We start from the raw sequence: 23,944 nt of genomic DNA on the forward strand, positions 1-23,944 counted from the left end.
TTTTTTTATAAGAACATCCAAGATTTTTGAAGCCTTCGGATATTCCTAGCTTTTTGGGCTTAAAAATGTCTTTCGCATGTTCTTATTTTCAACTTTTTGTAGGCTGTTTTGTGGACTTTTTTGTGTCCATTTTCCTTAGAATCGGGTGTTCTGGAGTCCGCAAAGCTTTATAATGCCTTCAATATTTTGGCCATTGAATCCTTATGTTCTTAAGTACTTCTTTCTTGTAAGAAAACGTGTACAACACAAACAAAATTTTCAAAAGATAAAGTAGGGGAAATTGTTTATTTTGTAACACATTCCTCAAAGATTTTTTCCACCCAGTATATAAGGGCTTCGTTTTGTGGAGAAAAAGCATCATCTCAGATTTAGTCATCTCAGAAGAACAACTTTCAAAGAATCATGAAGGTCGTCATTCTCGCCGCTTTCTTGGCTGGTAAGTCACTCATATCATTATTAAAACCTCAATTCCTTATAGGAATCATTTCCATTGCTGCTTTCATGAGAGAATTTAAGAAGATGAACAAAAGTGTCTTCATCTTTTAGGCTTTCCTTAATCGTTTAGTTGAATCTTCATTTGATTCTTCTTTTTATCATCTATCTTACCATTATTAACAAAACCTATGTTTAATATTTAGTCGCCGCCGCCCTCGAGGTTGGAACCCAAACTGGTACCACACCACCAGCTGTCCCATGCCCAGACTCCCTCTGCAAAGGAAGAGCTGACGGAAACTACGAATACTACTACTACAGCCGATACAACCCACACTACTTCCTCCAATGCTCAAACGGATTAGCTTACTGTCAAGCCTGCTGGCCATTGTCTTTGGAATTCAGCGAACCATGCAACCAATGTTTGTACAACCGAAAAGACGAATGTGTCACCACCCAACCATGGGAACCAGCAACCACCTTCGAATGCCCAGACAAATGCCCAGCCCGTGGACCACACTTCAGTGGAAACATTGAAGATGACCACAACCCACATCAATACGTCGCTTGCTTCCACGGACAAACCGTCGGATGCATCGCTTGCCCAAAAGGATTACAATTCAACGAGAAATGGAACGCCTGTTTGTACCAAGGAAAATACAAGACCGAACCAGAATCCCCACCAAAACATTAAATTATCTTTTTTTTTTACAATCAGTAAAAACGAAAATTTAATTTTTTAAACCCCTTTTTTAACTATGCAGTATCCTCTTTAAACTCAAATTCTTACCCAACATTTCAGACTTTACAAACATTCTTATCATTGAACACATTCACAATCTTACTTAACCATAAGAATTCACAACCAACCCAATTCGTTTTATTTTGTAATTTATTAAATTTTATTTAATTTTACGAAATAAATATCATCGGATATACTTGAAATAATTTCTTGAAAATATCTTTGCATTGCTTGGTATTTTCTGTTAACATGATTAGTATTGATATTATGCCGTCTGTTTTAGCTATTAAATGTTAATGGCAACTTCTTAATGTATCAGTGATCCACTTTCACTTTTTGCCGTAACGGTTATCCGGGCACTAGGGTCATCTTGATTCTTACACGATATGCGTTCTCTTTGAAGGAAAATTTTGTGTAGTCTTTTATCTATATAATTTGGCCGAGAATTTTACCCTCGCGAAGTTTGGCAGCAGAACCTAAGAATGTCAATTTTAGAGCTTTTTTAACTATAAATTGCCAATTATCTCCAAGTAAGGCTTAAAACTTTCAAAAAAATGCCAAGTTAAGAATATTCATGATGAAATGTTTTGGCATATTCTTTTATAAATGACTCATATTTCCCTAGTATTAGTATTAACTTATTTTATGTCATCGAGTCGTCAAAACCATGGACTTGGATGGCAACTTGATATTTTAAAGACATTAAAGGATAGTTTCACATGTTGAGTATTGACAAAATGTATGATTCGTTTTATTTCATCAGCGGGACATCATGTTGGGAAGTGCAATCAAAGAATGGGCGTTGGAAACTGTTAGATGTGGATATTTCAGTCTTACTTGAAGATGCATGGAAGAACAACTCGAAGTCTGTTCAATATGATAAAGTACAGGTACGCGCCCTAAAGATTACGTGCTTTTTGCTTTATAAGAAGCAATGAATTTTGGTCGAAGCTCGGTTGTTTAATTGTTCATTTTTATAGGATTAAGATGTTTTTAAACTGAAATGTTCTCAATGCTTATATCTAAGACTGGGATTGCTCTTAATTTGTTCTTAGGTTTTAGACGATGTAAGCCTCTTGCTTTTATAAAATTGTTCTTATATAAAAAGCGTTTATCCTTCATGACACACCTAAGCGACCCTTGAACAATCTTGCCCTAAGTAAGAAAGTAAGAAACTTCTTTTTGTCTTTTTTATCAGACCAGGGTAACTCCAATTATTATTCCTTTAACTTTTTATAGAGATACAGTCGACTCTCTCTAATTCGATCTTTAAAGGACCAAAAATTTTCTTCGAATTAGAGAAAGATTCGAACTATAGAAAGTATTTTAAGAGGGTTTCTCCTTGACGGAAACTTTGAATAAGTTCGAATTATAGAAAGATACGAATAAAACGAGCTCGAACTAAAGAGAGTCAACCCATTCGTTGTTATAGGCTGATCTTGAGAACATGAAAATAAGTAAACCAATGAAAGGAGCGCTCCGAAGGTCACTTGATCCTGCTGTTTGGGTTGAATACAAACAATCGAAAAGCAACTCAAGTATTTACACCAAATTGCATCGAATCCAGGTGAGGTCTTTTTATTAACAAAGATTATGTTTAAAGGTTTTAGAAAAGAATTTTTAGAATTGTTTTGTTAGTTTTGTCTGATTTGTGGAAAAGAAATTCTTAGATTTTGATGTTAAATCAATGGATTCGGAAAATCGTTGACCCACCACCCACCACCGAACCCATTCTTTAGCTTTCTTCGACTTTCTTTCTTTTTATCTTTTACTTTTCTATCTTTTTGTGATCGTTCCTTTCCTGGCCTACTTTCTCGTTCCTCCTATCTTTCCGTTCTTCTATCCTTTCGTTTCTTCGTCGCTTCCCTATCCTTTCGTTTTCTTTCTCTCCTATCTCTTTCACTTCACCCACCACTGACTCCTTTCCTAACTTTTCTTCTACTTATTTTCGAGATTTGAAAGCAATTCATCAAGTGAATCGATTTAAAAAGTGTACTCTTGTCTCCCGAATAGACGAATAAGCAGGGTGGTAGGAAAATTTTCTAAATTGTAATAAGCGGGGGGGGGGGGAATAGAAAAAGGGGGGTAGTTGGAAGACAGATTTTTTTCTAACTGGTATCAATTTCAACAACAAAAAAGAAACTTTATTAAATAAAAACGTAAAATAAGAAGCAATACTAACAAAAAGGAAAATTTTAACAAGTTTAAGGTCTATCTACACTGTAATAAAATATTGAATTATTCGAATTTAATTAGCGGGGGGGGTCTTAATAAGAGCGGGGGGGTGGATTTTTTTGTCTCTTAACAATTAGCGGGGGGACGTCTATTCGGGAGACAAGAGTACTTCCTTTTTCTTGTTCTTTTTTCTTGGTACTTTATGCCTTAGCTGTTCACTCTCCATGCTTCAAAACTTTCAAATCAATAGAAGAAAACATGAAAAAAAGCAAAAATGAAAGCATTGGTGTGGAACAATCCATTTAAAGAACTCCTTTACTTGACCCATCACTGACCCCTATCTTTAACTTTCCTTTACTTATTTTAGAGATTTGAGTGCATTTCATAAAGTGAAACAACTTAGAAAGTGTACTTCCTTTTTCTTTTTTTTTCTGCTTTTTTTTTAATTTTCTTTTGGTGTACTACTTTTCATAGCTGTTCACCTTCCATGCATCAAATCGTTCTAATTAATTTCGTTCCTTTCTAGCCTTTGTTCTTTTTCCTTCCTATCCTTCTGTTATGTCCCTTTCCTTTCCGTTCCTTCCTACTATTCCGTCCTCGTCGCTTCCTATCCTTCTGTTTTCGTTCTTTTTCTTATTCGCTCGTTTTTGTTTCTCCCCTATCCTTTCGTTTCCGTTCCTCCGTACTATTCCGTTCTCGTTCTTTCTATCATTCCTATTTCGTCAGTATATTAAACCCTACTTTTTTGAAGATTTGAGTGCATTTCATAAAGTGAAACTACGATGGCCCCGAGGTTTCTCCACTTCTAAAAAAAGTTCTGAAAGTTTCAAGAGAAGTAAAAGTAAGAATTTAAAGAAGGGAAGTAAATATTTCGAGAAGGGAAGTAAAAATTTTAAAAAGGGAAGTAAAATGTCTTTAAGTATCGAAATTGTGATTAAATTTCTACATTGGCGAGCTGCCAAAATGGTTTTAACCCTTTTTAAATTGTTTAAAGCACAAGACAACGTCTAAAACACGTGATCCTACAACAAAGATTATATAAATATAAGTACTCTCCCAAAGTGTTTTTATAATTTATGAAAAGCTTTATAACTTTTGCTTAAGGGATAGCTTTAAACGTTTAATCACACTAATCAACATAATTGCCATTACAAACATCCTCTGGAGTCTGGTAAGGGGTCTCTCTGTAATAACAATAAACTTTCTACGTCAGGGGTTGTAATCAAAACCACGTGGTATTTTTGTCATTTTTTACTTCTCTTCTTCATTTTTTCAAAGCTTGAAAGAGAAGTAAAAAATCAAGAAGAAAAGTAAAATTTTCAGTGAAGTAATACAAAAAAATTACTTCTCTTCTTAAAATTTTTACTTCCCTTCTTCATTTTTTACTTCTCTTCTTGAATTGTCTTTTTCTAGAAGTGGAGAAACCTCGGGGCCATCTTATGAAACAACTAAGAAAGTGTACTTCTTTTTTTTCTTCTTTTTTTCTGCTTTTTTTGCCTTTAATTATTTTTTTTAAAGTTTTTTCTTTTGGTGTACTACTTTTCATAGCTGTTCACCTTCCATGCATCAAATCGTTCTGATTAAGTTCGTTCCTTCCTAACCTTCTGTTCTTTTTCCTTCGTATCCTTCTGTTATGTCCCATTCCTATTATCTTGTTCTCGTGTCCTTTCCTTTCCTCTCCTTTCGTTTCCGTTCCTTCCTACTATTCCGTTCTCGTTCTTTCTTATCTTTCTGCGTTCGTTTCTCCCACCTGACTATTTCTCTTGACCCACCACTAAACCGATTCTTTAACTTTCCTTTACTTATTTTAGAGATTTGAGTGCATTTCATAAAGTGAAACAACTTAGAAAGTGTACTTTCTTTTTTTTTCTTTTAATTTTTTTTTTCTTTTGGTGTACTACTTTTCATAGCTGTTCACCTTCCATGCATAAAATCGTTCTAATTAATTTCGTTCCTTCCTAACCTTCTGTTCTTTTTCCTTCCTATCCTTCTATCCTTTTCGTATCCTTTCCTTTCCGTTTCTTCCTACTATTCCGTCCTCGTCGCTTCCTATCCTTCTGTTTTCGTTCTTTTTCTTATTCGCTCGTTTTTGTTTCTCCCCTATCCTTTCGTTTCCGTTCCTCCGTACTATTCCGTTCTCGTTCTTTCTATCATTCCTATTTCGTCAGTATATTAAACCCTACTTTTTTGAAGATTCGAGTGCATTTCATAAAGTGAAAGAACTTAGAAAGTGTACTTCCTTTTTCTTTTTTTTTGTGTGGTTTTGTGTTTCTTTTTTGTTTGTTTTTTGGTATACCACTTTTCATAGCTGTTTACCTTCCATGCCTCAAATCGTTCTGATTAATTTCGTTCCTTTCTAGCCTTTGTTCTTTTTCCTTCGTATCCTTCTGTTATGTCCCATTCCTATTATCTTGTTCTCGTGTCCTTTCCTTTCCTCTCCTTTCGTTTCCGTTCCTTCCTAGTATTCTGTTCTCGTTCTTTCTTATCTTTCTGCGTTCGTTTCTCCCACCTGACTATTTCTCTTGACCCACCACTAAACCGATTCTTTAACTTTCCTTTACTTATTTTAGAGATTTGAGTGCATTTCATAAAGTGAAACAACTTAAAAAGTGTACTTCCTTTTTTTTTGCTTCTAATTTTTTTAAATTTTCTTTTGGTGTACTACTTTTCATAGCTGTTCACCTTCCATGCATCAAATCGTTCTGATTAGTTTCGTTCCTTTCTAGCCTTTTGTTCTTTTTCCTTCGTATCCTTCTGTTATTCCCTTTCCTTTTATCTTGTTCTCGTGTCCTTTCCTTTCCTCTCCTTTCGTTTCCGTTCCTTCCTACTATTCCGTTCTCGTTCTTTCTTATCTTTCTGCGTTCGTTTCTCCCACCTGACTATTTCTCTTGACCTACCACTAAACCCATCCTTTTGCGTTTCTCTGCTCATTTTAGAGATTTGAGTGCATTTCATAAAGTGAAAGAACTTAGAAAGTGTACTTCTCATTTTAATGTACTTCTTTTCATATCTGTTTACCTTCAATGAATCACAACTTTGAATTAAATAAAAGAATTGAAAATCTTTGTTTTTGAGACTAGACACTTACCCCTTTTCCAGCTACTCTCTTTTTATCTTTACGTTCTCATCCCCATCTATCCTATTGTTTTTGCTTTCTCTGATATTTTTGTTCTTTTTTCTTCCCATTCCTCCTTCTCGTTCCTTCATATCTTTCATCCCAATTTTTTTGCCTTGTAGTCAGCTCGAATGTAATATATTAAAAAGTTTATTTTACATTCCGGTATTCTGATCATTTTTAGGGCGATTTTTTCTTCAATTCCATTCAATTTTAGGTTGATATTGAAGACAAATCTATTTGTAAACAAAAATTCGTAAATTAAGTCAAAATATTTAATTCAACGGTCAAAATATCGAAAAGAAACTTCATGATTGAGAAATTATCAAAAATCAGAGTAATTAAACTTCCATTAATTAAGCTAATCTTCAAAGGCCAATATCGCCGTGTATTTGGTTTCAACAAATGCTTAAATCATTAATCTATGTTTCTCATGCAGAGAATTTTACTTACATAGTCTTTTTAACACAATCTTTCTACACCACAAAGGTTACTAGCACAAAAAAGTATTTCCTAACCTACTATTTCATCCGTCTTGTCATCTTTGGTCCTTTTTCATTTTTTTCACAACCAAGTTTTTTAAATTAAAGGAAAATTATTTGACGTCAATTTTCATGATTTTATTTGACGTTATCAAATTAGGTTACGTCAATTAAACACTTAAAATGTTCTACTTAATAAAATCACCTGGTAAAAAGGGGGAACATTTTCAATTATTCAGACTTTCGCTTATATACCGAAGATCCTTAAATAGACCAAAGGGACATTTACGATATTTGCCTTACCATGATGTATACAGTACTCTGTCCTTTTCATTTTTATTGACATTATTGATGAGCCCCCCCCCCCCAGTGGACCTTCAATTCACGCAATAACGCAAATTTTTCATCAAATTCAAGCATTCACGCAATGTTTTTTCGTAATTCACGCATTCACGCAAGTGAAAAAGCCCATTCACGCATTCACGCAAACCGCTGGGGGGTTTGATGACTGATGATTGATGTTACCTTTGTCAAAAAGATTTCACTCGAAACCAAGTTGCGTTGTGATGACATCACTTGTTGTTTTTATGTTTTAGGTGGACGATCAACAGTTTGACATTTCCTTCCCATCCGTTCTCTATCCACATCCGTTACCGGAGAAAATTATCAAAAGAAACGGTACACATTTCACTATCGTATAAAACAGAAGGGGTGGGGGCGACAGGGGGGTCAGTGGGCAATGCAGCAGCATGTATTCTGGGGTGGGGTGGGTGTTAAGACAAAATATGTGCTGTTTTGTATATGTGTACTATACAGAGGGTGTTGGGTCAAAAATACAATTTGTTGTTTATTATTTTTGTATTAATCATAAGGTTAAACAAGGTTAAGGCAGGTTATGGGTCAAAATTCAAAATAGAATAGGGTTAGAAATTTAATCAATTAAGGACATTGGTAGATTTTTGCCAATGAGGGCGCTGATTTTGTTTTGCTCAAAAACCTGCTTCTCAGTCTTATCTAATAGTACTGAGTACTGCTGAGCATATAGTAACAATCAAAAATTATTCCTTTAGTCAGCTTTAGTTGGTCAAAGAAATTCATAAAATTAAAAAGAGTTTAATCAAGGCAAATACTGTACAGTACAAGAAAAATTTTAGATTTTGCTGGATAGTATTTTGTACTATATAGGGGGTGTTGGGTGTATTTTAGATTTTGCTGGATAGTATTTTGTACTATAGGGGTGGGTGGGTATCCGAGAAGGAAAAAGTCTGTAAAGTATTGTCCCATGCCGCTGTATTGTACACTGACCCCCGGGGGGGGGGTACTAAAGACTCAGACATGTATGACTTGAAGAGTTTGGTGTGGTGTTGTTTTTAAGGCATATGTACTAAGAGTTTTTGAGATATTACTTTTTTTTCAACATAAGACAAGGAACCCTCTCCAAGCTCAAAACTTCTATTATTTCCTTAAGCTTTTATTAATAAAAGTCTTCGCCACTTTTCCCTTTGACTGCTTCTAAACTGTTCTAACCAAACAGCTCTCCATCCAATCGGATTCCCCACCTATCTTTTTTCATTGAAATTATCGAGAGGGTGAAATGGCTAATAAAAACTTTCAGAGTCCGTTTTTTTTTTTCAAGGCATCAAACCCTTTTTTGAGTTGTGTGCTGTCATCACTCACCTACACGATGTCATGATTTTCAAGTAAGTCTTTGCTCATTATCTCATTGCCCATTTCCGTTTGAAATCAATTGAAATAAAGACTGTTCAGTCAAGGTTTTACATCTGTGTAATGTTATTAACGGACAGTTTCTGGTGATCTGCTTTAGTATCCGCTTTAGTGTTAAGATCACAATCAGATATAGTGTCGGCTAGAGGTTAGTTTTATTAGATTTGCAGTTGACGCTCATCGATTCGATTTTCAAGGGAAATTGGATTTTCATCGATTTTGTATTATTCAAGTGGAGTCTCTATAACTCGAGCACGCACGAGGAACACAAATTTGTTCAAGTTAAGGAAATACTGAGTTATGGATCATGGTTTATAAGGGGTTGAGACTATAAAACTTGTTCGAGTTAAGGAAACATTCGAGTTATAGAGATACGAGTTAAAGACTTTACACTGTATTATCTATCGCTAGATACTTCAAGCTTCTTATGCAAGAGATGAACCTGAAAGTGGATCGTCCAATTATCACAGGACTAATGAGCCTCATGTTTACCGCCCAAACAACCGCCCACGATTATCATAAATATTATGAAGAAGACATCAAAATGCTGAAGGAGAGTGTGGAAGAATCGATTGAAAAAATCTTGGTCACACAGTCAACTAAAATTCTCATGTGTTATTTCCATTTGTCACCCATTAAAATTCACTTGAGCTTTTCTTTGGAAGGAAATTCAACAGCTAATGAGGATTATCTTTTCGAATGGTTCATTAGCACTATTGGTATCCATTTCACTGATATTAGCGATGCTGTCATCAAGTAAGACCTTGTATCTAAATGCCGTACACGTTTGTTTTTTATAAGAGAATCCAAAATGCTTGAAGCCTTCGTTGATATTCTTAATTTTTTGAGATTTTAAGCCTGAACTGAAAATCTTTTAAAATTATTTTATTTTCAATATTTTGTGCGAGTATTTCTGTGCGATTTCCTAAAAGTTTTGTTTTGGAGTTTGTGAAGTCTTGAAATATTCTTAATTTGTTCTTAATATTTTGGTCATCGAAGCGAAAACTTTTATCGGCGATCCAAAAAATATCTGCAATCTGATTGGTTAAGAAGAGTACAATATATCTTGTATTTTACATGTACAAAATATAAATTGACAAAAAGATGTTGTTGCATTGTAGCGGTAGCAGCAATCTAACGTTACTTTGCTACAAAAGTGCCCTGTGCTTTCTTCCAACACAAAAAGTGAATTTTTTGGGTCACCAATAAACCAGTTATCAGACATTTGCTCGTACAATATGGAAATATTTCACTCGTTCCGGATTTTCCGTATATTTTCCTCGCCTTTTTTATACGGAAAAAACTCGGAACTCGTAAAATATTTCTCATATTGTATTTGCAACTGTCCGATACCGTAATAGTACGTATCAGCTATCAATCTCACATATCATTTTCAACCGATCCTACGCACAAAATGTTTGTTGAAGACCTTTTCATGAAATTAATTTTGATGCATAGGATCTACCAGCGAGAAGTTTTTTTTTTATTTAGCCATCCCGGTATATTTGGACCCTCTAATGGGGCGGGGCTTATCTTATTCAACTCTGTTTTCTATTAGGCTTGCATTTTATGAGAGGAAGAACGTGTTTTTGTCGCAAGATATTTTGGTGACTGATGTTTCCAAACACTACGCTTTACAGGTAACAATAGGTGCTATAAAAGATGTCTCTCCCCTTACTAAAACTCCGTAAACCCCTAAAATCCCTGGCAAACTTCTGAGAGACTCCCATATCTGTAAGCCTGTGCTACAGATCTGACCACACCAGAGTAACCAAACAAAATTCTTCTTTCACTTTTGAATTCCTTGGGTTTTTTCTTACAGACGATATCAAGCAATCTTATATCCTTTAAGGAGTACGCCCTGGTCGCGCCCCCGTGGTTTGCCTAGCTTACCTTCAGTTTGATATAGAAAATGCTCAAGTTTGAATTTTGGTTATTAAAGTCCAAATTAAATTTTCTTTCCAATTTTTTTCTAGGCAATCAAGCAATTCTATGTTCTTGTCTTGGGACTGGATGCACTTGGTAATCCGTATGGTTTGATCACAGAATTCGGAAAGGGCTTCAAAGACCTTTTCTACGAACCTTATTTGGTAAGAATTATTTTCAGTGGTTGTCATTGAATATTGGAGCATTTGCTTGCATGATGGAAAGTTACAGACTATAATCAAAGAAATAATGTTTGAGCAAAGGGGGATTCCCTGTGACATTTTGAAAAATAAAAATGATTTTTAAGTCCTCCAACTAACTTCTGTATAACTTTATTAACACTTAGGACATTAGCATCTCGGATTACAAAAGCTCAAATAAGGCTAAAAATATAGCCTGAAAGCCACTGAACCCTCCCAAATCGAAATAGAATGGAAGCATTGAAATGAACAGTGTCGCCCGAACTTTAAACTCTGAAAACCGTTAAAATTACAATCAATATATTTTGACTTTGACGTTATTTAGTCGATTCTCATTTTTTTCGAGACTGTACGTCTGAATGAAAAAACTAAATTATTTTTTTTACAGGGTAGCGTGGGAGGACCACGTGAATTTGGCGCAGGGTTAGCAAGTGGCATCAAAAGTTTGCTGGGTCATACTATTGGTAAGATAGTTTCGAATTTTCCACTCTTGAGCAATACTAAATTAAGAGAGGTAAGAACTGAGCAACGTAATAAGGCTTTTTTGTAGCTTTGTAAAAAACTTTTCTTACGGTGTAAAGATTTTTTGTATTAGGTAGCTGTAGCTTTTTTTAGATATTATATTGATTCTGTTATTTATTTTCCCTTTTCTTCTTGCAGGTGGCACAGCAGGAGCTGCAGCCTTGATTACTGAACAACTTGGTCAAGTAGTGGCCGCACTCTCTTTTGATAGTGAATACAAAAGGGTTTGTTCTTCTTTATCTCGTATCCCGATCTGAATTTTTTTCATTGACTTGAATAGACTTGTTCTCGTTCCATTGTAATCCAATAATTAGGTGTAATTTGTTCTCGAAATTCGAAAATCCGTTGATAAATTTTAATGATCTATATTGTGAAGAACCACCCTAGCTATTTTTTTTTTATTTAATATTTCATTTAACTCCCGTATTTTCAGAAACGTCGCCGTGAAATGCGAGAGGACCCGTCAGGTCTTGCTGCTGGTTTGGCAACAGGAGGGAAACAGTTTGTCATGGTATTTGACTTAAATACGACTTTCTACTTCAACAAAGCTTAGATCAACAAATTTGACCTTGATGTTTTTACTGACAAATTCGAGGTCTTTGAACTCATGAACTCTTTGCTTTTCTTTCATTCCATCAAGATTTGGTCTATGGAAAATAAAAGTCTTTTGAAGCATTGTAAAACCTCTTTCTTTTAGGGTTTGGTTTTTGGTGTTTCCGGTCTCGTTACCAAACCGTACCAAGGTAAACACAACTTGATTGATATCTGTTTCTTCCATATATTCTTTATCCTTATCGATGTTGTCTTTTCTTAATGGCGCTAGCATAATTGTTTTTCAAAAAAGAGAAAATATCCACAACTAAATGAGCTGACTAAGGTCTACATACAGGCTTGATAGATCTGCAAAGGATCTTTTGTTGTCAAATTAGTTCGAGCTTTGATAATAATTTCCATTTCAGACATTTAACTTTACTAAAATATTTTTTGCAGGTGCTAAGAAGCGTGGTTTGGAAGGTTTCTTCAAAGGCATAGGTCGTGGTTTGATTGGTTTATTTATAAAACCGACAGGTGGGGTCATCGACCTCGTCACTAGCAGTCTGGATGGCGTACGAAGGTGAGGCTTATACTCGACATTTCTGTTAAGTATAAAAAGAATGTTGGAGAGGGTAAATGAATTTTTTTAAAGTCAAGAAATTGCGTGACTGCGTGAAATCCCGGTGGTGGTTATCAGGCTCATTGGAAATATTTTCTGTATAGCCCTAAAAAGTTTGGAGTTCCATGCATGGCTATACCTAATAAAATAGCCCATTCCAAATATATTATGGTCGTTGAGTTTCGATAAGTGACCTTGTGTTGTAGAGCCCCTAGGCAGGGGTTTTCAGAAAGTTGTTTTTTAATCAAAACTTCTCTCAGATAAAATATATGGACCTTAGTTTAACCATATGTTGGTATTAATGAAAACCAAAGACTATTAAACTAACATTCCAACGTGAATATTTTAGGTTTGCAGAGCAAGGAGGGGAAGACATTACAGTGCGTTTGAGGTTACCAAGACTCACGCATCCACACGAGGTTTGTTTTTCAAAATCAATACACGATACAAGGTGTAAGAATCAAAGCTTTCAGAATATTTGTACACCCCTATCTCACAGCCCAGGTGGAACTTATTTTTACACAACGGGGATAGAAATTTATATCGGAATCAAAAATCAAATGCAAATTTTTACATTAAATTTCTCCGTTGGGCTGAAGTTGTAAGCGTATTTTTTCCGCCGGGTACAAAATTTTGGCCAGACTTTCCAGTTGGACGGTGTTGGAGTCCCGCCGGGTATGTGACACAGGAGTGTGTTTATAAAATCCCTTTACTGTTTCTGCAGCTGATATTTATGTAAAATTTGTGTTGTAGGATTTATTTGCAGATCTTTTGATACCATTGAATTCAAAAATTCTTCTTTTAGCCTGTGACAATTTATTGCAGTGAAAAGGCTTTTGGTTATAGCATTCTGAGGGTAAGTGATGATGGCAGCGGCGTTCAGAATTAAAAATCGACTTCATCGCCTGTTGTTGATCTTGTCACCGATATTTCTCTAAATTAATGCGGTCGATTGAATAATCATATTTAGGAAGTGCTACACACTAAATAAAAGGAAATTAAACTACTTTGAACCTTTTATTTCGTTACCACGTAAAAGATGAGGAAAGTTTTCTGCCTATCCTCACTAATTTGGAGAAAAACATAACAAAGCAGACAAATTTCGATAAAAACCTTTAATTAAAACCCGCCTTTATTACCAAGGCCATTAATAACTCGACCAGTTATATTCGTATGATACGGTATTTCTTATTTCTTATTTCTTACCAGCACGTTTGAAAGCCTTAAATGTATTCTCTCATTTCTCTTCTCCACGCAGGCATTGATAACAGCAAAGAACCAGATCGCTGGTGATTTCAAAGACCACCAAGTCATCCCAACCCATCCCAACATTGTTTTCATCTTTACCACAAAGTAAGAACGATAGTTGTATTCGTTACATTTGTCTTTTCATAATAAGCAGCAAAGTCCGAATATAAACATCAACATTCAGTTGATAATGATGTGATTGAAACATCGAAATATTCTGTTTTATACACAACATCTTGTTTTCTTTCTTGAATTTTTACTAAAAAATCAGAAAGATGCTTCTATTCGGACTTTGCTGCTTATTATATTTCATTAAATTATCTGGTTTTGCTGGTTTTCGTCTTTTCATTAGTCCTTATAAAAAACCCTGGTCTGGAAGCTTATTGTTTTAACTTTTTGTTAGCTTTTTCCTTTGCAAGTATCAAAAGATGAAGGTCGATTTGCTCAGTTTTTGATCATGTTACCAAGTACTCTTCTTGGGATTGGTTTAAGATTTAATCACATGATTAAAAATTGAGCAAAACAAACTAATTTCTCAACGCAAGTTCAAGTAAGAAACATTGAAAAGAAACAAAAGGCTTCCTGACCGGGTTTTTTTTAACGGACTATGGTCCTTTCTATTGCTTACATTCTGGATGCTTTTGTCATACTTACAGGCAATTCTGGTCATTCTTCAAAGAACAAGAGCCACAAAGATGTGGTTAAATATTTCCTCCAATAGCTCAGAGCATAGATTGTAGTCGCAGTCGAACCCCACAGATTATCCTAAAGCCCCAACTTAGTAACTTAGATTTATTAAAGCCTTTATATTAAGCAATATCCGATGCAAAACAAAATACAACCATATTCCTGCTAAAAATTGTCGTTATTTCATAGACATGTTCACAGATGATATAAGTCTAAAAACTTGTTAAAAAATTGCATGCAAATGATAACCGCATTTTAACACAAAAATAAATGTATTTTATTCAACTAATATTGGTTTTTACCTTCATTAAGGAAATAAAATCTTAGATTTACAAGTTGATATTATTCTAAGACTCATCTGAGTAAGAAAGTGCCAAAATATCTTGAGACTGTCTACTAAGGGACTAATATGGAAATATGGCAATATGAATTTGGGAGATATCGAAATATGTTGTACACATTAGTTTCATATGAAAAACTTCCTTGTCATCAATATTTTAAAGCACCATATTATACCATTCACAAATAAAAAGTTACTTAAAAATGGATCTCCTTCTTTACAGATTTAGATTTCCAGTGCACAACATCTGTTACATTAGTATTCATGTGATAATATACCAAATTGTCAACCTTGAAATTGTCACATTTAGTTACAGTATTGCTAAATATTTACAACACTCTCTAGCAAACTTTTTTGTGAAATTTGTGTCTTGATAAACTAAACTCCATGACATTTGTATCATTGATCATTAAATCACATCTTGGAACAATAGAGTTCCTTGGTTCAATTATTGCAAGAATGTTAATCTTTGTTCATATTCTCATTATGTGCAACATCATCATTACATCATTGCCAGCAAGTTACATTGTATTGTCAGCTTTAGAGGTCGTCAAACTTTGTTGAATTTGTAATCCTGGCACCTGAATGTGAAAGGAAAGAAAAATTCAAAATTTCATAATGGGAAATAATCTCTTTACAGTAATCAATGCCAAATGTGTGGTCATTCACTGAAATCTCCCAAAAAAAAAAGACTTTAAAAAAGTGAGACTCTGCTTGATGGTTTGAGCTATATTTGCCATGCATATATACTGAGCCATTAAAGAAGTTTACGGGAACGTACAAAAAGGACCACAGGGTACGTACAATAAGGTACACTGGGAACATACAATAAGGTTGACGGGAAACATACAATAAGGTTCACAGGGAACATACAATAAGGTTCACAGGGAACGTACAATAAGGTTCACAGGGAACGTACAATAAGGTACAAGGGGAACGTACAATAAGGTTCACGGGGAACATACAATAAGGTTAACGGGGAATATACAATAAGGTACACTGGGAACGTACAATAAGGTACACTGGGAACGTACAATAGACCTTTTTTCAAAGAGGCCACCCTGTTGAATAATTATGTAGTCCAGCAGAAAAACAATGATAAAACCATGCATAATTATTACAATATGCATGATACATTAATTATGCATGGCTCTATCATTGTTTTTATGGCTGGAGTACATAATTATTCAACAGGACGTCCTCTTTGAAAAAAGGTCTATAAGGTACAAGCGGAACGTACAATAAGGTACAAGGGGAACATACAATAAGGTACACGAGGAACGTACAATAAGGTACACTGGGAACGTACAATAAGGTTCACGGGGAACATACAATAAGGTTCACGGGGAACATAAATAAGGTACACTGGGAACGTACAATAAGGTACAAGGGGAAAGTACAATAAGGAACACAGGGAACCTACAGGGAACGTACAATAAGGTATATACACGGGGAACATACAATAAGGTACTGGGGAACGTACAATAAGGTACATGGGGTACGTACAATAATGTATACGGGGAACTGCACAATAAGATACACTGGAACGTACAATAAGATACACAGGGAGCGTACAAAAAGGTACCCAGGAACACACAAAAAGGACCAACGGAGAGCGTACAAAAGGTACCCTGAAAGCATTAAAAAAGGACCATGGGTAGTGTACAAAAAGGAAAACGTACCAAAGGATCCCAGAGAGCGCACAAAAGATACAAGGGAGGGGAGCATACAAAAAGGTAAACAGGGAGTAAAAGCATCTATTATGATCTAGTTTTCTTTTTAGCATCTGGCATCAAGGCTAAAAATGGGGCACTGAGAAGAGTGCAAGCTTTTCCAAGTTTTGACGATTAATATCTAGACAATATATACATGATGGAAATCAGAAAGAAATTTATGCTCACCTTCTTCTCAAGTCAAGATAGGAATGGATTGGATTTCCATGTGTTTCAGCTTCTTTCTCCACCCTTCTTCTTCTCCTTATGGGAAAAACAACAAATACAGCACACACAAGAGGCAGTCCTCTGAGCTTTACACACAATCATTTGTTTTATGAAAAGCTGGTAAAAACCCCTGCAAACTGCAAAGGATACAATTTTTTTCCCCGCTAATTCTTCGCGACGATTTTTAGTCACGTGACTGAAGAGCCTAGTCATAATGTGCAGCACGAATAAAGAAAACATTAACATCGAAAATGGAAATGGAAAAAGGCCGTTTTAATAAATATTCCCCTATAGTAGGGAAATATTTAAAAAGTTTTTTATAGGAAGCTTCTATTTATGATATGCACCATTGCAATGTCTTCTACAGACCCAACAGCTGATTGGTTGAAAGTGACGTATTGACTGATTTTACGTCATTTACAGCCAATCAGCTATTGGGTTCATGATGTGGTGCACATCATGTATTTAAGAAGTACATGTTTAAAGGTCTGTGATTTAGATTAGGGAGATAATATACTATTTGTGTAACGTCCGAGATTTTTTGGGATCCTACACCTTACGTATTTAAGCGATAAACTCCTTTTTCGGCTTTCGTTCGGATAGGAATAAAGTTGTTTAATTCATGATATGCACCATTACAATGTCTTCGGCGGACCCAACAGTTGATTGGTTGAAAGTGACGTATTGACTGATTTTACGTCACTCACAACCAATCAGCTACTGGGTCCGTGATGTAATGTCAGAAGACATTGCAGTGGTGCATATCATGAATTAACATTCGGTTGATTGAATTTGATTGAAATCAAATTCGATCAGGTTCGATCTATACGTATCTGGGTGAAAGCAAGTCTAATGATCTTGCTTCATATATGCATATAAAAGTTTTTTTTTTTTTTTTTTTTTTTTTTAACATTAATATTTCCTTGATCTTCTTACAAGAAAAGTGTTATATAATGTATATGCTGTGTGTATAAAATATATAAATAACTAACATTAACAACTCGAACAGATACGGGAAGAAGGACTCATCGGAAGGAATAAGGAAAACTAAGTGAAGTTCGGAATCAGAATACTGAGATATGACGTTTGGAAGTTTGTTCGATTAGTAATAATTAAACTGGATAACGGCTTGTTCGCAAGATAGTCGTCCTAGATAAATTATGGCAGACAGTAAGAAATAAATAAACTATTCTTAGATAAATAATATCTCGTAAATATATTATGATTTTATATAGGCCGAGGACTAGGCATAGAAACAAGATTGTGAGAAGTGTGAAAAAAAAAAAAAAAAAAAAAAAAAAAAAAATATTGTAGTTAATTCGATGAGGCGTTTGGGTTGAGGAATGTGATACGTCGCTAATAGAATTAATTGCTAAATATTAAAAAAAAAAAAAAAAAAAAAAAAAAAAAAAAAAACAAACAAAAAAAAAAAAAATAACAACGAAAATGCAAGAGGAGTATGCTGTCCCAGCCTTATTGTTAAAAATATATATAGATATACTAGGTCACAGTGTGGATCTAAACCACACTGAAACGACCGCCTTCCATCACGCGTAGTCACGCTCGCAAAAGAGCGCGCGCACATTATTAACGCCTACATGTCATCTCCAGTACATTTTAGATTATTCATTGAAAACAGATTACAATATAGTCATTTTTCGTGTCTCGATTATTCAATTCCGAATAAAAGACATTCAGCGAAAAAAAAGAGAAACACCTGGGTAATCTAGTTAAAAAAGCCGAAAGTAAATGGTAGACAAAGTAATGAGTCAAGGCAAAACGAGATTAGCGTACCACTATGAAAGAAACCGCCTCCGGCGGTCGATTAAGCATAAATGTAAATAAATTTTAAACTAATTTAAAGCTCAATGTGTCAAAACCTAAGGTAAGCTTCAATGAAAAGGAAAGGATGGAGTTAGGTTAGGATCCTGAAGTAGTAAAACATTAGAATTCGCAATATTGTCAAGAATATAGTTATTGAGATGCTTAGGTAACTTCGAATAGGTGATTATTGAATAATTTCAAGGATTCAATGATTTAGCTAATGCCCTATCAAAATAAAATTTCCAATTTCCATTATTAACGCCTACATGTCATCTCCAGTACATTTTAGATTATTCATTGAAAACAGATTACAATATAGTCATTTTTCATGTCTCGATTATTCAATTCCGAATAAAAGACATTCAGCGAAAAAAAAGAGAAACACCTGGGTAATCTAGTTAAAAAAGCCGAAAGTAAATGGTAGACAAAGTAATGAGTCAAGGCAAAACGAGATTAGCGTACCACTATGAAAGAAACCGCCTCCATAAATGTAAATAAATTTTAAACTAATTTAAAGCTCAATGTGTCAAAACCTAAGGTAAGCTTCAATGAAAAGGAAAGGATGGAGTTAGGTTAGGATCCTGAAGTAGTAAAACATTAGAATTCGCAATATTGTCAAGAATATAGTTATTGAGATACTTAGGTAACTTCGAATAGGTGATTATTGAATAATTTCAAGGATTCAATGATTTAGCTAATGCCCTATCAAAATAAAATTTCCAAGCTAGATTTGCAAAGCTATCTTTTGATTCGATATGCTTTATGTTAATAGGTAAATCATTAAAACATGTAGCACCCTCGTGCTCAAAGGTACCAGCCACACGATTTCTGTTTTCAACATCATGCAGAATAATGTTTTCAGAACGCAGCTCTCTGTCAGGGTTGGTTACTTTGGATAGGCGTAGGTAAGATGGCCAATCGGGGTTATGGAGTGCGCTGTGTACGGTTTTTGCCATGGTGAAGTCGATCATTTCGGTGACGGGTAGCCATTTCAGCTCGATAACATCTTTGATGGAGGCGTGGCGCTTCAGCACAAAACCAGCCGCGGCGTTCTGAACTTTCTGCAAACGTTTTAGTTGGTATTTTGCAGCATCTGAAAGTAGCACAGATCCATACATTAATTTGCTGAGGACCAAAGACTCCACTAGCATTTTACGTTGGTGCCAGGTTGTGATGTTTTGAAACTGTTTCAAGTTACGTAGTTTAGCAAAACAGCACTTTAGCGTCTGATTAACATGCTCAGTCCAATCAAGATGCTCGTTGAATTTGACGCCGAGAATCTTGAAGTTCTGGACTCTTTCGATGTCTTGGCCGGCACTTTTTATCTCGGTGACCAAGTCAGCAAGCGAGTGGCGTTGTGCTAGCTGTCTGGTTGAAAATACAGTCATTTTTGTTTTCTTAGCATTCAAACAGAGATTATTTCGGTCCGACCACTGGTTAATGTTATCGATCTCTATCTGTACGGATTCGATGGTGTTCTGTATCTCTTTGATTTTTGCGTGACGTAGTAGTGTTGTATCGTCAGCGTAGAGAAGATAGGTACTCTGACCATTAGTGTTTATTGTGGTAATGTATAAGTTAAACAGAATAGGGCCGAGTATACTGCCCTGTGGAACACCAAACTGAACGTTTAACTTGTTAGACGATTTGTCGTCGATCTGAGCGTACTGTTTACGGTTGGACAGATAATCACCGATAAGAAACAAGACTTGTCGGGAGAAGCCAAGATTGTTGAGATGCTCCAGTAGAATACGATAATCAACTGTATCAAAAGCTTTCGAGAAATCGGCAAAAATCGATAAGGTCACTTCACTTCTACTCATAGCAGTTTTAATATCATCTTTCAGTTTAAGTAGAACAGTTGTGGTTGAATGTGATTTTCGGAAACCGGATTGACTGTTGAGGTAAATAGATTTCGTTTCAATGTGGTCTGTAAGTTGTTGAAGAATAACTCTTTCGAATACCTTGGATAGGATTGGTAGGATGCTGATGGGTCTGTAGTCGATTAGTGATTGGGGATCGTTGATTTTGGGTACAGGACAGATTCGGCTAATTTTCCAGTCGTCTGGAAAAGTTGACGTTGTTATACAGCTGTTGATGATGTGAGTCAGGGGTGATGCGAGGTATTCTGACACTGGTTTGACGAACTTTGATGGGATATTGTCTGGGCCGGTTGAGCAGTCCGATCTCAGTTTTTGGATGGCTTTAAGTACTTCGCCATGAGTCGCATGGCGAAGATGGAAGTTATCTGGATGATCAGGTAACTCGCGAATAAAGGATTTTGAGAGCTCTCCAGCATTCTTCCCCGTCGTGCGAACAGCAGTTGAATTGAAGAATTTGTTGATTTCGTCTGGATCGATACTCATACGTTTCAAGCGAGGGTGAAGAATTTTGTTGATGACATTCCATGATTCTGAGGAAGTTTTATTTGCGAGAAGGTTTTTTAGAAACTTTTTCTTTGCGTCTCGGATATTTGATTTGAGTTCGTTTCTTGTTTTTCGGAGTTGCTCCAGCTGTACGTCGTTTCGATCGTTTTTCAGACTCACTCGAAGTTCTTCTTTCTGACGCTGCAGGTTTCGTACATCTAGATCTTTCATCCACGGAGATGACGGGCGTGTCAATTTAACTTTTCGTAATTTAACTGACTCCCAATTCATTTCTAGATGTATTGTTCAAGCGAGCCAATCAAAGTTCTTCAGTGAATGGAATGTCGAGTGGAAAACGTCTTACGATTCATTGCAGCGTACTGATGCTTGTGGAAATGTCGTCACTTTCACTCAGAAGGTGAGCCTTTTTAACACCTAGTCCCAGACCTCTAGGTTTAGACTCATACAATTACTAATACTGAAACCTGATCAGTCTTTAATGTAAGGTCTGATCTAAATAAAATAATTTTGAAATTTGACCGACATTATCTTTATATTATTCGATATAAATCCGAACTTTTATATTGCCTGTTTTCTAACATGTATCCTTGTCTAGAAAGAGAAGGGGGCGAGAGCTGAATATTCTCTTATATTTTTAACATGAGGACGTCTGTTAAATTTTGAGGGAGAGGGAAAAAATTCAATCTGGGGAACGGATGTTCAATTTTTCATCATGCTCACGTTTCAAGTCTACAAAAAATAAAACTCGAAATTTGTTTCAAATCTATACATAAAAAACGTACCTATGATTTTGAGGAACAAACAAGAAAAATTATTATCGCCTCCTCACTCTCACTTTGTTCTCGAATTTTTCAAATTCTTAATCCGATTATCGCGTTAAAAATCGATTTTTTATTCTCGACCACCTTTTACACGGTAGGATTTTATTTTACTTCTTGATGTATAGCTATTTTAGTTTTGAGGTTTCGAAAAAAATATAATCCTCAAACCAGAAGGTCTAAATGGAAAGAAAAGTTTCACGAAAAAAAGCGTCCAAAAATCTTACTACTTGCAAACACAACTGTATACTGTAAAAAGGGAAATATTTTGGTCCACAAATATGATTTCAAGTTAGCGGATTTGCAGGTTGATGTAACCTTATAGACAAAACACTGTATCGTATCTCGAGAACTTTTTTCCTTTGTATATTTTATTTGATTAGTGCTTAGCGTATCATTTCTGGTAGAATGTGATAATATACTCTGTCTCTTGAGAGATCAATAATGCATCTTTCCAATCTCAGTCAGTTTTCTTGTTTTATGACCTTCATCGATGCTGTTTGCTCTCAATTCAAAAGTATTGAAATACTTGTCTCTTTTTCTTTGAAGCTATCATGACAAATATTTTTCATACTCTGCTAAATTATGTTGATCTTGAGTTCTTCTTGAAAACTACCAGAGATTATATTTTTATGGTAGTGAACTAACTCGAAGAATCTAACCAGGTCCTAAGAATTCTGAATTTTAGACGACTTCACCTGATTGTGGGGCACTGGTGTAATTAATAAAACCTTTTATAAATGATTATTAACTATATTATATTAAGCTCCATCTTGTAAGACTCTGGGATTCCCTTGGTGGTTGAATCGATTTACCTTTATAAATGCTTTCCCACAATGCTTTGCACGTATACAGGGTTCAGACGACGGGGGAGCAATAGAAGAAGCCATTGAACATTCTGTCAATACTGGTGACCCAGACAATGCTCAGGTATGCAAACTTTCTGTCTCTTCATGATGTTCTTTTGAATTTTATACAGGAACAACCCAGAAACTCTGTATTAGCAATCAACTAGTAGCAAAACCCTGGCTTTTTTGGCAAAATTTCCAAACTGATTTTGTTTTGATGAAATCCTCTTTTTTCCAAGAGACCGATTTTGTGACCGATTGTCTGGTTGATTCTTGTGTAGAAGGTTTCTAGATTCATTCAAATATCTTTATTTTAGAGTTTACATGAGAAAGCGTGGAATTGTTTGAACGAATACAATTTATTGTCGCCGTCACCGTCAGATAATCGTATCGTCATTGACCCTGATGACGTCGATTTAACGACATATGTCGTGGTTTGATCAGGGTAGGAATAGTTAGTAGTGATAAAGGATTATTCCAAGAGAATGATGTGCTGTATGGACCTGGTTTTCCATCATCATTGGTCCAGAATTCTACTTTGACAGGTGCCTTTGCATGACATTTGAAGCCGATGAATTTTCATCAAGAATTATTTCTATCAATAGAAAAATTCTCTAAAATATTTTCTTACAAAAACTCTGCCGCAGTTATTACGTTATATTTAACTGGAACAATACTGACCTATTTTCAGACAATTGACCGTGGTTAAAACATGTTTAAATATTTAAACTGTTTTAAATGTTTAACTTTTTAGAAAAACTATTTTTATGAATATAGTTAGTTGCTTAAAAAGAAAATCCCAAACGTTAAAGAATTCCAAAAAATTATTTTTATTTTTCTTGGGGAATTTTTTGAAGTCGTTTAAACCTACAAAGATTGAAATATTCCTCGACTTGGTCTGACTTCATAAAACATATTTTTGCTGTAAATATATTTTTCCATTTTAGCTTAAATCTATTATATGATAATCTTTTTCTAGATAATTAAGTAATTAGTAATTTGAAATTTGAAAACTCTTGAAATTAAAATTTTTTATCGAATTTAAAATAAATGATGGCATTGTTAACTAAATTGCTGCTGAATTTTTATCTAATCCTTAAATTCCTTTTTTTTCAAGATATCGATATACCCCACCGCCCCCTCTCCATACTTGCACAAAATTACTTAGCTTCATTATCGAGTGAAATTTAACGCTTTTACATATTTTAAGCCCTCAGCGCATCCGATTACAACTTGTACATCTTTGACCTCTTAAACTTGTTTTATACTTTGTCTAATTTACTTTCTTAGACAATAACATGAATAGAATACCAATCTCAACCATAGATGAACTTCACCATGGATTTATAATAATCAACCAAAACACAACCAGAGATGAGA

The 23,944-nt window shown here is 35.1% G+C and overlaps 2 protein-coding genes and 1 long non-coding RNA gene across 3 annotated transcripts; 2 read left to right on the top strand and 1 right to left on the bottom strand.

Moving 5' to 3' along the window:
- The first annotated feature begins 328 nt into the window (after window positions 1-328).
- Window positions 329-1,393, top strand: LOC136797620 (uncharacterized). Its single transcript, XM_067054208.1, has 2 exons — window positions 329-436; window positions 639-1,393. The coding sequence occupies exons 1-2, from the start codon at window positions 403-405 to the stop codon at window positions 1,124-1,126; spliced, it is 522 nt and encodes a 173-aa protein (XP_066910309.1). The 5' UTR covers window positions 329-402; the 3' UTR covers window positions 1,127-1,393.
- Window positions 1,394-1,937: 544 nt separating this feature from the next.
- LOC136797653 (intermembrane lipid transfer protein Vps13-like) lies at window positions 1,938-23,635 on the top strand (the record flags this gene model as incomplete). The annotated part of the gene is given in 18 exon segments (XM_067054237.1): window positions 1,938-2,064; window positions 2,607-2,741; window positions 7,543-7,624; window positions 8,583-8,646; window positions 9,083-9,427; window positions 10,230-10,311; window positions 10,648-10,761; window positions 11,186-11,261; window positions 11,458-11,543; window positions 11,753-11,830; window positions 12,017-12,062; window positions 12,310-12,433; window positions 12,822-12,891; window positions 13,278-13,328; window positions 13,731-13,825; window positions 21,175-21,295; window positions 22,572-22,646; window positions 22,882-23,635. Coding segments are annotated over 18 exon segments (1,894 nt in total), but the record flags the coding sequence as incomplete, so codon positions are not given.
- Window positions 14,679-16,813, bottom strand: LOC136797652 (uncharacterized). The gene is made up of 2 exons (XR_010845278.1): window positions 16,649-16,813; window positions 14,679-15,328 (listed from the first exon to the last, which is right to left on the bottom strand). It is a non-coding gene; the product is annotated as an uncharacterized lncRNA (long non-coding RNA).
- Window positions 23,636-23,944: the final 309 nt, after the last annotated feature.

The sequence above is a fragment of the Clytia hemisphaerica genome, unplaced genomic scaffold (assembly GCF_902728285.1).
Source record: "Clytia hemisphaerica strain Z4C2 unplaced genomic scaffold, Clytia hemisphaerica genome assembly, whole genome shotgun sequence".
Classification (NCBI taxonomy): Eukaryota; Metazoa; Cnidaria; class Hydrozoa; order Leptothecata; family Clytiidae; genus Clytia; species Clytia hemisphaerica.